Source organism: Chroicocephalus ridibundus, chromosome 8 (assembly GCF_963924245.1).
Source record: "Chroicocephalus ridibundus chromosome 8, bChrRid1.1, whole genome shotgun sequence".
Lineage (NCBI taxonomy): Eukaryota > Metazoa > Chordata > Aves > Charadriiformes > Laridae > Chroicocephalus > Chroicocephalus ridibundus.
In genome coordinates, this window is record NC_086291.1 from 31,262,810 (window position 1) to 31,276,907 (window position 14,098).

Here is a 14,098-nt window from a genome sequence, read left to right on the forward strand (position 1 = left end):
TCTGTGCGAGAGATGAGGTCTGCGAGACAGGCACCTCTACGAACTAAGCCAATCCTCCGTCTTGGATATCCTCAGGGATAAGGAGTGACAAGTAACTCACCATAGGAAACTTAGTCCTCCCCAAGGTCCTTGCTCCATTAGCACAGATCAAGGTTTGAGAGAGACTTCCCCACACGCACGCATCCACAAGCGGTTTAAAAAAAGTAGGGCAGCATACAAATATAAACCAGGAGCAAAACCCACCAAGGTTCTGACAGCTCCTCTACAGGGGAAAAAAAACATCTTTATTTTATGGAGGAATGTCTAGAGAAGCCACAGGATAGAAAGTGTGTATATTCCTTTTGATGACATCGAAGGTCAAACTGCTTAAATTTCCATAGCTCCGCATCAGAAACAACACTAAACTCCTCCAAATAAGGAAAAAAAAAAAAAACCCCAACCAAATAAAGGAGGTGACCAAACCTTTAAACCCACAAACCTTTAAAAGCTGTAAAGGTCTACAGTGATGAATCTAAGCAGATCTTCCACTCTTCCGCAGCCAAAGAAATAGAAATATATTCTGAAAACTCAAGACTAAATTATTTTTTTTTTCCATAGCACTGAAAAAAACCTAGAGCCCTATAAAATCTCTGCCATTCGATTTCTCCTGCCAAAGTCTCCTCTATACACTGAAATACAGAGGAAGTCCCAGAGGATAAAATGCAGACAGGGTAAACTAAAGGTATAGCTACAGGTTAAGCATGGATGTCCTTTGCCACAGACGATTCTACGCTGTTACCAAAATGGCAACAAAACAACTAACCCCAGTACAGAGACTGACACCCCGAAAGCACGCCTCAACTCCCCAAAACATAGCGACAGAGACCTCTGAACTGTTCCTCAAGCACAAGCACAATTTATCATAGAAACATAGAATCTTCATGGTTGGAAGGGACCTTTGAGATCATCGAGTCCAACCAAACCCCTACAATCTCTGCCACTAGAGCACGCCCTGAAGTGCCACATCTAGACATTTCCTAAACACCTCTAGGGATGGCGACTCAACCACCTCCCTGGGCAGGCTGTTCCAGGGCCTGACCACTCTTTCAGTAAAGTAATTCTTCCTAATATCTAACCTAAACCTCCCCTGCTGCAACTTCAGACCATTAATTACTGAGATTTTGGCTCAAAACCAGACACAGCAGGTTACTATGCCCTAATGATCTTTTCATTCTCCAGGTATCAAAGCTGCAGGGGAATAAACTTCCATGCAAAAAAAAACAAACGCAGGTGGCGAAGGACTATCACAAACAGCAATTTCAAGTCTGTTACTACTGTTACTTGGCAGCTTTATCTTTCGGGGATGGGGGGGGATCAATCAACCTGTTTCTTTTCCAACAATCTCTCAGCATTTGAATCTAATGCTTTCAGATGTTGTTAAATCTAAAATGAGAGAACACCCAAACTTCCTGCAGCAACTAGAGCAAGCACCCCAAGAGCGTGCTGCGGGAGCCGGGAATAGTCGGCACAACACAGAGTGGAGCGGGGGAATCTAATTTCACGATGGGAAGCAAACCAAAACCAGCAGATCTGGTCCCACTGGAAGCCCGAGAGTAGTCGCGCACGCTCTTGGCTGGTCCAGTCCCACTCCCCGCCAGTCCAAGCGAGAGGTCCTCGGCATCTGGATGGCAGGATTCAAAAATTACTCCCACCTCAGATATTTGGCCTGCTTTTTTGCCAACTCCACACAGTACACAGCTGCCATTTCGAGAAGCTGGAGAGCCTAAACCCTCAGCAGCGCGCCCAACACAGACTGGAGTGCAAGGATATTTCTGTGAAGTCACTACAGCAAACATCGAGAAGCTGCAGAATAAGCACCAACCGTGGCCACTTTTCTACTTGGGTAGAAATCTTCCAGTGCTTTTCCATGCCTGAACACGCACACCATTGCCTCTATATTGAGATCACAGTCTGGCACAAGTCTGTACCAAGGAGGAAGAGTAGCCCAGCTTCCAGCCACTGGAAGTAACTTGGGAGTTGTTAAATTTATATTTACTCAAACTTACTAACTCCAGTCTTCAGCATATCCACCACACACAAAGATATGGGTCCTTCATCTCATGTTAACATAATACATCTTTTCTTTTCTTTTTTTTTTTTTTTAACCAATGAGGACATCAAGCAATTAAGTCACAGATGGTATTTTGGTTTTAACTTCTGTTTACCAAAGAGGAGTACCATGCGGAACATGCAATATGCAGTAACATTCATAAGCACGTCTTCAGTCACAAGGAACGTAGAGAATTCAACACACACTTCCACAGGTTTACTATACTAAAATACATTGCTTTCAAAAACCCGTACACTCTTCATACGCATTTTCCTTTTCCAAAAGTAACCCTCCTCCTGGGATTCCATCCTTCCCAGCAGTAACAACAACATCAACAGTACCACATTTGTGAGCAAGCTAGAAAAAAAAAATATAAAAATGCATGCATGAATGAGGCTTGATGAACAAGGAATTTAACTTCCAAATTACTGGTTCACTTGAAGTAGTCCCTGTGTGTTGACATATACACACACATAGTTTTTGCAAGCTTATAAGAATGCTTTAATACCCGTGTTTTTCTTAAACTGCCAAGACCGTGTTAATGCTGCGCACAGATTGAGTGTCCACCTTCTAAAAATCAAACTTTCAGGAATGCAAGTGCAACAAGCAGGACAGAGCATCAATTGTACCAAACACCACCTAGACTACTATTTTCTTAAAATTCTGTTGGACATAAGAACAATGTTAAAATTGCAATTTACTTACCTAAGTAAGTTCCTACCAAGATTGGCAGAGGAAAAGGAAAAAAAAGATTTAAGGTTAAAAAAAAGGAAAGATTCACATAGTTCAGAATACAGTAGCCCAGCCCCATGCAACAAATACAGAAACACAGACTGTTTTGGTTGTAATGAAACACAGAAGTGATCACAGTTCTCTGTTGGACAGATAAACCCAAGACAACATTAAACAAACAGTAACTCCAAATGAGAGATTCCACAAAGAGGAGCTTGAATTTTGTATGATTGAGTAGTGGTTCGTTACCCTTCCTCCTTCCACTAACTCCTGCACATTAACCTTGTTGGATTTGGACGGTACTTCCTAAAATGCTCGGTCTAACAGTTCACGTTCATTTGCTTCACAGGACCTCACAGACGATGTGTTTGTTCATGCAAAGCTGTACCTTCTGCTAAGAGCACTTTAAGGACCCAACTAACCCTTTCTGGGCAGTGACATCCAACTACAATGTGTCAGTAGCTACCCTTGGACAAATGTGTCGAGAATGGAGCTGCTATCTATCTTGGTGTCGAGTCAATAAATACTATCCACTCGCATTCCCGAAAGAGCATCACAGTGTATTCTGGTCTGGCTGTAACACACTAAATGGTTAAAAAAAAAAAAAGAAAAAAGAGGCAACAAAACCATGCACCTCACTGCTTTAGGGTTTGCTGATCCAAACTACGTAAACTAGAAATCAATGAATTATTCACTGTTCTTGGAACTGGGAGTGTTACATATCATATACATAAACATATATATATACACACACACAGAGAAACGTATATGACATGTATCACACGTAGATTCCACTTAATTGCAAGTTCGGGCTTTGTACTCTCAGGGGCATTTGGAATTCTGCCCTTGCGTTGTTAAGCATTTGTTTCCTCTCATAGTAATTACACCTGCTCCCTACCACTGCCCTGGGACACACACTCTCCTCACCCACAATCAACGTTTGCATCTGACTCCATACCATCCTTCATAAAGGAAATGGCTTTCACTAGTTGATCCACAGAGCATAATGTCCATCGCCCGATTTCATTTCCAGATCTTTCTTCATAACACCAGAAGAAAGGAATCAGAGTGTCAGGGCTAAGCTGAAGGCAAGTGAAAAAAGTTTCACTTAACATCTGAAAACAAAATCCTACGTACAATTCCCAAAAATAATCGGTACTATTGGCACAGAATCTAAAGCAAGGAAGTTGCACAGGCACATGATTCTTGGGGTCTCCAAAAAGCCTCTCAAGCAACTTGTTGTTCTTCTCAGCTGTGCTGCCGCTGGCCAGAAACAGTCATTCCTTTAAGAAGCACTGAACGTTTTCCTTCTTGATGCTAGTCAGCATTACACTGGTTTGGATATCAACAGCTAAAGCCAGGACTTTTCCACAGTACCCCATGTATGACATTATTCATTAAGGACCAATACTCCCTGCTGTTTACAGACATTCCTGGATGGGCAGATTTCCTTTGGCTGGTTATCCTCAACTTTGGAAGGGCAGCCAGGGCCACTGCTGATAAAGGCAGAATTTTAATGCAATTTATGCATATAGGTAAGCCCAAATTTTCTGCAAGGCCTAAGTCAGACAGAAAAAAAACCTCAGAGGTAAGTCTGGTCACCTACATGGCTGACGCTAGAGAACTTCCTTATATTCCCACCTTGATAGCTGTTTTTTGATCAAGAGCAGTATTTCCACTTCCATGCCCATCTCTTGATAATTGAACTAATGCCATGCTAGGCTGATGAATGCTTCCAGTTCTAGGATTTCATTCACGTTTCCCCAAAAGGTGAGAAACAATGAACCAGAACACGTTAAATTAGATCGACATTCCATTCTGGTTTAGAAATCCCCAGTAGCAGACGCAAGGTATTCCAATAGTTAATTAACCTCACTCAAAAATGTGCAGCTTATTTCCAGCCAAAGATTTTCTACTGTACCTTCTGGCTACTGCAGCTCATTATTCCATTCCCAGCTAGACTAAAAAGCCCTCTATTATTGCACTTCTGCTGCTCCTGTCAGCAGAGACAAACATCTACAACTTCCACTTTGATAAAAGCATTTTCCATTATGCAGTGTGTTTTCCAGTCCCTTCACCGTTTTCATGGCTCTTCTATAAACCCTCTCCAATTTTCAGCATTCGATCCCCTACCATTTTATCAATGCAAGTTTGTTGCTGGGAAAAGCCTTCCCTTTATTTCAGCTACTCATTCATGTTCTCTCTCTTTCTGCCAATTTTAGAGTGCATGTGATGACCCTGAAAAAACAAATTTGATCAGATGAAAGCTAACACGGTGTAAAAGAGTGAGGAAAAAAAATAAAAATCTAACAATGCTCCCGCCCTTCCCCCAGCAGGGATTTGCATAGACAAGTATCTCATCGATCCCATACTGGAGAGCTGTAAGGAGAAAAGCAAACAGGGTCCAGAACATAAAACATCGTCTCGATCTCTCTACAGGAAGTTTCATGGCAAATATTGTCAGTCAAGCTCCAGGACACTAATGAAAAAGCAATAAACTAATTTTTTAACACCTCACTGTATTCAACAGCTTATGAGATTCCATATACTTTTCATGCTCCAAAAACAGGATTCTGCAGGAATTTGTCCATGCTAATCTAATGTTGAGGGAGAGCTGGGAAGGGCACTGTATGCCTAATGATGCCTCCAATGTAATTTAGAAAAGAGGAAAACAAAATAGATGGAAGGACTACACCCTTCTTATAAAACAGAGCGGAGGTAGTGAGGAGAGATGAGATTAAGAATATCCTCCTGTTCTTGGAATTCAAGCACCAGCTGAAATTCCAGATGCCCGACCAGACAAATCATATGCAAAGCTTGAAAAAGTTCAGCTCTCCAGGCTTAAGCAGGGATGATTCAGAAAAAGAAAAGTTAAAGATACTTTGCTGGAGTTACAGCAGCCAGAGAAAAAACAAACAAACAACGGAATTCCAAAGGAAAAAATCTGAAGTACTCCAAGTTCAGCAATTTCCAACATACACATAATTAGTTTTAACTAGTTCTGCCCCCAGCACACCAACAGCAGCCTCCTTTTCTTTTCCTCCTTGATCTCTCACGGCCAAGGTTCCCCTTTTCACAGCCTTTCCTTACTTCCCATTACTACCTCTCTCCACACAGAGTCCAACCTGATCAACCAGCATCCGCCCACAGACTAGGTGGTCTTCCAGCTCCAACCCCTCAGGCGTCGTTTGGGCACATTTAGGAATTGTGTTTCCATTTATGCAGAAACGTTCATCAAAGCACTTCACTGATGAGCTTTTCTGAGGGCTGAATTTTAACTGCTGACCACCCCTCATCCTAAATACCAAGGGGTGGTAGAGCCTCAGATGAAAATCCTCCAGCAGAGCTGCCTGAAGAACACCCAAAAACCTACACGAGCAGTTCAATTTTCAGCAGCGTTAAACAGTCTAATTCTCAACAAAGGCAGCACGTGCCATGGGAATTTAAATGCCTTAGAAACCTGACCAATATATACGTATAAACATGGATCTTAATGCTTTAGAGAGACTTTGACACAGTGACCTGTCCAAACCATAAGATATCTCCCAGGTACCACCAACACAGCACATCAGCAGGAGGCACAAAAAACCCTGGATAATTCACCTAACATTGCATTAGGTTAACATCTCCTTGAAAACTTTCAACATTGGTGGACAAAGCGTCTTCCCGCACCTCAAGTTGTGCAGAAAGAATACTTTCAGCCTCTCCGTGCAGTCGTCTTAACACTAGCTTTTCTTTGCAGTAGACCTGACCTAAACCAGCCAGCGTGCCACCATGTATCACTAAGGGGAGAGGAAAAACAAAAACAACAAAATGCCCACAACTTCCCATAGTATCTATAGGATACTATGTATGTAAATGAAGAATCTGACTGGTTATAACAATTCAGTTTTACTCTTATTAATCTTTTTCTTTTATTTTAGGTCAGTTACAATTAAAAAAACCAGCCATTCTGGTAGATAGGTTTATTTCAGTCCTTTTTTACTAACTCATTGGCTCCTTAATTCTGGTCACAAGGCTTCATCGCTCTCGCTGCCATGCCTCTCTTCTTCACAACGCTTCCAACTTGTGCTCTTCCTCTCCTCTGACCTCCTCCTCTCCCTTCCTACCACTAATAAGCCTGGATGACTCAATTCAGAGCCAAGGAGAAGCCTCAACACCATGTTCCCAGTTCTGGCATGGCACAGGAAACTGGCATTAGCCATGCCTAGAGCCAGCAAAGCTTACCACAGCTCACATGCAAGGCAACTGGGAATCAGTGCTAAGTGGCACTGGCACACAAAGTGTCTTCAGGCCAGAAACGGATCCACCGAACTTCCACCATCTGTTTCCCTATCCCCAGTAGATCTTGATCCAAGTTCTTTAAGCCTTGTTTCATTGCAGGTGTCTCCCTTTCCTCTGTGTCTCGGCAAAGCTTCCAGCAACCCACGGTCAGAAAATATTCCAGATGTTGAAATTGTAGCCTGACAAACATCTTCCATTCACAAATAAATCTCAACCAACAAGTTTAAGCTGAACTGCTCACAAGAATATCCAGTTACCACTCACTACTCCAGCAGGTAAACAGATTCCAGGACTGAATCGTACTCCGCTACCTCACGGTTATAGGAGCAAATACTACACCAAGTGTTTCAGGGGCTGGCTGAGAAGAGAACCAGCAGATAAAGCAGCAGCAGGCGCTTGGTGAGAGCCAGCCCCAGCACAACGATGCACGCCAGCTTCAGAGAAACACGTATTCTGAGCAGCCCAAACTGGTACCTCACCAAAGTCTTCTTTTTGCAATCTGCAACAGTTATGACTGAAATATACCTAATCAAATACGTATTCTAGCAGATAGACGTTCTAAAACACCAAAACAAGTTCATTTTGAGTAAGTAAATGGTCTCAGGTGATCAAATCCAGTGCTCTACACAGAGATGAGGGAAGGGTCAGTTCTTCTTCCACTTCCCTCCTTTGGGACACAACATCTCCAAGCTTCAGAAGTGTGTCATCTGCTGAGTGACTCAGCAGTCCCCTTGCTGATGAGGACACGTAGCGGGGAGCAGAAGGAATGCCCGTAAGCAGGTAGTCACTAGGAGCCGTGGAAATTAAGCGAGCTACTCCGCATCTACATCCCCCCATTACTGCACAAAGCTTCCCAGGAAGCCAAACTGACTGAAGAAGCAGGGTTTTGTTATTCTTCCCAAAACACAAAAGCTAAAAAGCACATTAAAAACTCAGCAACACCATACCAAGGTATAAATTCCTAAAGAGAGCAGAACAATCACTGTCTTCATTCTTCTTGTATTCTGCGCATGCACTTATGTACGCATGCATGTAAACATATTTATAACAGTCGTCCACTGTCTCAGGCCATTAAACACAACGCGTGACATCAGGGCATGCAGTGTGGGCCATTTCACCCTAACCATGTAAGCTTAAGGTTTTGCGTTTGCCTGTCTCACAATGACATTTTTATATACTGACTATTCAAAATTGGTCTGTTCTGTTGAATTTGTTTAAGTGACATCACCTGTATGTTTCCTGCATTATCACCAACTAAAGCTTCTGGGGTCTATTCAGTAGTCAGAAGAGATTGATTTTTAACCTGTGGAAATTTTGAAAACCGTTTCTACTGCAAGTAGGGAACGCGCAGACAGTTGCTCATCGGTGAGACTGTCTACTCACAGTGGAAAATACAGAGGCTTGAACTTGGGACCCGATGTGAATACTGTCTTCTATTTCTTTTGGCCGAAGTGAATTTAAAGGAGTTCAGGACGCATGAAACTTTTGATTTCTTAAGAGCCAAACAGTGAAACACCACCTAGTTTCAAAATCAACCATCACATCCTCAACTTGAGGAGTTAGTAAACAATTCTGAACATGGCACTTCATGTCTTCAGTACGGTTGTACAACTCGTCACCTGCATGTGAAAAGCCTGGAAGGTGAGCAGCATAACCATGGGTGGAAATGGTTACCCAAGGAACACTCAGACATCAACACAGAAGGTGCACACAGACTCAATAGCCACAAAGCACAGAGACAAGCCAGCAGATGAAACTAAAAATTGCTCTCCTAGCATAAGCTGAGCGCAGCTTCAAGGTCTTACCCCTGCTAGGCATCAACAGGCGCTTCTTCATGTTGCCTGATAGAGCACAAGTGAACAGAAAAGAGAAAAACATCACATCAGCAACCTGAACAGCAGCAGTTTTAAAAGTTCTTAATGTTAAACCACAAACAATAAGATATCAAATGTTTGTATATTTAAGCCATACATAAAGTTAAAATTAAAGGTAAAAAAATAAGAAAGATTTTCTGTATCTCCCTCCCTGCTCAGAGTCACCGTTAAACCAACTGTTCGTTTCCCCTGCTAGGGAGCGCTACCCTCCGTGTTCTCACTCCCGTTAAGACCATTTGACCAGACCCTTTTATCCTCGTCTGAGAAAAAGACTGCATTTGCTCTTCCCCAACACTCTCAGGCAAGATCAACTCTTCTGAATAGAGCCCTGGAGTCTGTGCCAGGAACATCCTGTGTCTATCTCCCACTCCAAACACCTTCCCCTTGCCTTTTATTCTTGAGGAGATGAAGCCCAAAAGAGCCACTGCGCAGAGGGGCTCAGTGACAGGTCCAACAAAAGCGAATGCTCTGGTTCTGCGCAAGGCAGGAGCGGGTTTATGCCATGCTAGATCTGAGACATCTGCCTCCCTCAACAGCATGGAGCCTCTGGTAGCATTGCTGAAAGCCAGGTGATCCCCACTTTACTAAGCCACCTGGGAACTGCCCAGCTGCTATCTTAAAAAAAAAAAAAAAAAAAAGCTAAAAAAAAAAAAAGCTGTAAACCTCCGAAGAAAAACAAAACATCACTGGGAAAAGTTATGAAGGTTTTCTTCATATTAGTCATTTAAAAATTAAAGGGGCCACCCGGTACACACCCCATGTCACAACACCCAGAAGGAGAAATAGGACAAGTAGCTTTTACAAACGGAAAAAATTAACACCACCCCCCAAGAATAAGAAACTCTGAATTTATATAAAGGGCTATATTTTAAAAAATCTCCTTGTATACTGAAAGGACAGAATAAAAAGCCTATACAGATGATATATTTTGCAGAAAAATATTTACCATCCATTCCATTGTGTTGTTCGTAACTTCTTTTTCCCAGGATAGTTGGGGACCCATTATTAATAACAGGCGTAAACTTAGCAGGAGTCAGATTGTTGAGAGAACTGGACAAGCTCTTTGCAGGATCTGGTTTCGGAGGACATGGATGAGACTCTGTTGTGAAACAGCAATTAGTGAATTTTTAATTAGTGAAGATACTGGAATTATAAATCTGAAAACAACCTGCAAATTTCCAAGGTGACCAGGTATACCTCCCCTTATAGACAAACGATCTCAGTCAATAATTTTGACTGATGATTGCTATTGTTATAAAGCATTTTAAGTATATTTAGGAATTCACCTCTACTGAAGATGTTAAAACCTATGTCGTAATATGCACTGTAACATATTATCCTAAAATAAGAGTTGATAACAAAAGCACTTTGTCTATTTCCAAAACACTACTCTCTGACAATTTGAGATCATCTGGGGGCTGCTCTGTATTAAAAGCCATCTTTGGGCAGTCACGCAACCACCTTAAACTCTGTGGAAATTACAACTCCGCCAGTTTTGCAAGGTTTGTAAAAAACTAGCCAAACAAATGAGGAATCAAAGCACCACCAGAAAGAATACACAGAGACTCTGAATTCAAAATTCTGGCTGAGGCAGAGATGATCAAGCACACACTGTTCAACCGAAAAAAATTTTGAGGAAGTTACAAGCAACAGAAAATGGGACCTTCAACTGAGTTTTTCTCTCGCAGGCCCAACAGCCAAGTTAACATAGAGCTCGAAGTACACTGAGCCCAACATCTCCAAAAATACATCCCCACCAGTCCATCAGCCTCCCTCCATTACTTTCAGTCTCTTCTCCCAGCCCAATAGTCAAATGGAGACCCTGACACTGTGCTAATGAAATCTCAAAACCTACTGTACAAACATTAAAAGTAAGATTTTATCCAACAGCAAAGCTTCTGCCCTTATTTATTTGGTTGCACTATACATATCCAAAGGTTTCTCAATCTGTGTATCTCATTAGTACACAGTAGAAGTACAACACTCAACAGAGAAGCAGTAAATATTTAATAAACCCTGAGCCTCACAATATTTAATCAACAAAAGCTTTCAAAGAAACATCAAATCAACTCCAGTGTTTCTCAGCAGAGGAAAAAGGCAATCAATTTCCTTGTTAATCTGGAAGCCTTCAAAGTACCACTGTCCAAGCTAGCCTTCTGTGGTTAGACTGCAGTAATAACCTGAGACGTGTCTTCAGGGTATCTCTAGCAACCAGCAACACCAGGGAAAATGATTTTGCATTCATTTCTAGTCAGAGCTGGCGTGTCACGTAGCTGGCCTCTTCCAGCACCTACGACTTACACCATCCTGTACAGAGCTACTCAGTACTCCACCACAGATCAGCTCATGAGGCCCAAGTCCTCAAGAAGACCTTTTTTTAAAAAAAAAAAAACATAACAAACCACCCAAACTAAAACCCAAGAAGAAAGTAAAGAATGGAAATACAGTCCCCTTGTCTAGCTCAAGCACAGAACAGCGAGCAACTGATTCACAAGCTGTGGAACACAGTGCTGCCCTAAACCCGAGAGGCTTCTTGGAGCACCCAACTGTAGGAACAGCGTCCAGACAGCCCAAAAACTGGAACAGTGGACTGATCAATTGTTCCCAAAACATTATGTTCATGACTCCGTTAGCAGATGGTAACTTGTCCCCACATACATCAAAGGCCACAGCACATACAACCCTCCCTGCACTTGAAAAAGTTTCTGATACATCTCTGTGAGCCCAGGGTGGACTGCTGTGCCACCAGGCCTGCCAAATTAAGGAGGAAAAGGAAAAAGGACACATTCATGGGCAGGTTTTCACGTTTTTTTTTGGTGATCCAGAACTAGCATCTAAACCCAGAACCAAATGGATTAGCAGAATTAGCTAGTAGGGTTTTTTTGTTTGGTTGGGGGTTTGCGTTTTTGGGGTTCTTAATACCTAAATACCGGAGTACTGCTTCTAAAGGCTTTCGAACCACTTGCTTTAATAGCAATGGGTTTTCTGATGCCTCAGGTAAACGTGCTGTGCCTGTAAAATAAAGAAAAATAATTAGAGGGTAAAGACATTTAGGTATTGTAGCAAAACTAAATGAGTAACTCAAGTATCCGAAAAGAGCTTTCCAATCAAAAGGAATTTTACAGGTTGCAAGCATGTCTTGGCAACAGGACACAAACACAGAATGCGAAATGTAATAGCAAACATTAATATTTTAAAACAAACAACTCATGAATTTTCAAAGTTATTTGCCTAGCCTACCATCAGTTAGAAGAGCAGTCCAAGTATAGCTAGATTTTAAGAAACCACTAACTACGTGCAAGAGGGCGTTGCGACAAGTTGCACAACAAACTTTATAGGACAGGAATTTCAAAGGGCTCCTTTGCAAGTAGGTCCCAGCTGCATCACCACTCACATTCTGCTTTGATTGCCGCGCTGTTAATAGGCAGGTAGGGATGTCTTGCAGCATGCCAAGGGCGCAAGATATCTCGACATAAACGTCTGGCAATTCTTGTCAGTTTTGTCGTATGGAGATAGAAAGCTTGTCGTGTCTTCATAGCAAACTTGGGGCTCCCACTGTTTCGTACTGGCACGCCATGAGGACTCTAGAAAGGAAAAGAAATATGGTTTCTAAAAAATAATTATTAGGAAGTAAGGTTTTAAAGAAGAGGAAGACTATCATATAAAATCACTTTCAACTACTGATTCCCAGACCTAAGAGCAGAAACAGTATTACAGATGAAAATATTTTCAGCCCAGCTATTCCTCTTTTCCCAGATCTTACCCACCAACATTTGGAATTTTCTTCCAAAATATTTCAAAGGATAAAACGAAGGTAAGCATTTTCTCTACACAGGAAACTATTTATTTCTGTGCTGTCCCAAGTTTTAAAGTAGAGATCCAAAAGCCAGACCTAAAGAAGTTACCTGGTGCTACCATGTGTGATTTAGTGCTTACAGAGCCAACAGAAGGACTCTCAGACTTTGAGTGCTGAGAGTTGCTCTGGATATACAACGCAAACTCCTTGTAACAAAGCATTTGGAAGAGGGAGAGGAAAATCACAGAGCAGATGCATGGCTAAAACATACATCACCAAATCGCTTCCCAAAGCAAACATGCAGCATGCAAGAATGGTTTTGTCTTAAAGTTGCGAGAATTTCTGTTTTAATTCTTACTCTGAACTCAATGAATGCATTTACAGAGTTGTTCAATATTCACAATAAAGAACAATACTGAGAGACATTTATCTACTACAGAGAGAGAAAGCAGTATCTTCACGAAAAGCAATTAAGTCAACCAATAAAATAATGCAAGTAGTATTTTGCTATCTCAAACCTGCCCACAGCTGGAAAATAGGAGGAAATTTCAGTTCGGGGAGAACAAGACTTCCCCCTCTCTGACTATTTACATACTTTTTAATTAACAAACAAGAGGTATAAGGCTGATAAAACCTGGCAGTTTTCTCAGCTATTAGGCAGCTTCAGATGGCAAAGAGAAGCATGGAAAGGACAGAGGTTAGACAAAAGGAATAGAATAGAAAGGGAATGATGGCAAAGCCTAGGAGAGAGGAAAGGAATTAATCTACAACCAAAGTTCAGTGAGTACTTTCCTTCTGTCCATGTGATGCAGCTACTTTTTACAACCAGCTCAATGTATGATGCTTCCAGACTGAACTTCCACCAAATTCAGAAAAACTCTGAGAATTTTGGTTTTTTAAATAAAAAGGGGAAAAAATAAACAGAAGAAGCTCATACAATGCTTACTCAAACCTATCCAAAAGGAAGGAGGATTAATTCAAAAAATAAAGAAAAGGACGAAGTAGAAAAACAAGATAAGAGATCTGTGACAAGCCACTAGCTATTCAGGGTATCTAATGTTGAATGTGCCTTAGGAAAGGGAACAGGTTTCAGGAAATAATGAATTCCTTTATGGAAAAAAAGTCCTCTTCCCCCTACAGCAAAAATCGTGGAAACCGAATACCCAAAACACTTGCTGGCATTTCAGTTTTTTCCATCTTCATTAAGTTATCCCACGCATTTGATGGCTAGTTTGCTAAACAAATGTTAGGTTTTTTTCTCAGGGCAGTACTTGGCAACAAATTACTTACAGCCAAAGTTATGTGCCAGGTTTTGCAAGACAT

The 14,098-nt window shown here is 41.7% G+C and overlaps 1 protein-coding gene across 3 annotated transcripts in view; it reads right to left on the minus strand.

The window, feature by feature from the left end:
- Positions 1 to 14,098, minus strand: part of MTA1 (metastasis associated 1) — an 88,943-nt gene that overhangs the window by 12,116 nt on the left and 62,729 nt on the right. For 2 of the 3 annotated variants that reach the window (XM_063343284.1, XM_063343285.1), the window contains exons 14-17: positions 12,374 to 12,563; positions 11,902 to 11,991; positions 9,926 to 10,078; positions 8,911 to 8,946 (exon numbers count right to left, since the gene is read on the minus strand). In XM_063343284.1, coding sequence (XP_063199354.1) covers positions 8,911 to 8,946; positions 9,926 to 10,078; positions 11,902 to 11,991; positions 12,374 to 12,563 — 469 coding nt within the window. Of the gene's footprint in view, positions 1 to 2,794; positions 2,807 to 8,910; positions 8,947 to 9,925; positions 10,079 to 11,901; positions 11,992 to 12,373; positions 12,564 to 14,098 lie in introns of all 3 variants that reach the window. The other variant, XM_063343283.1, reaches the window with a different exon arrangement.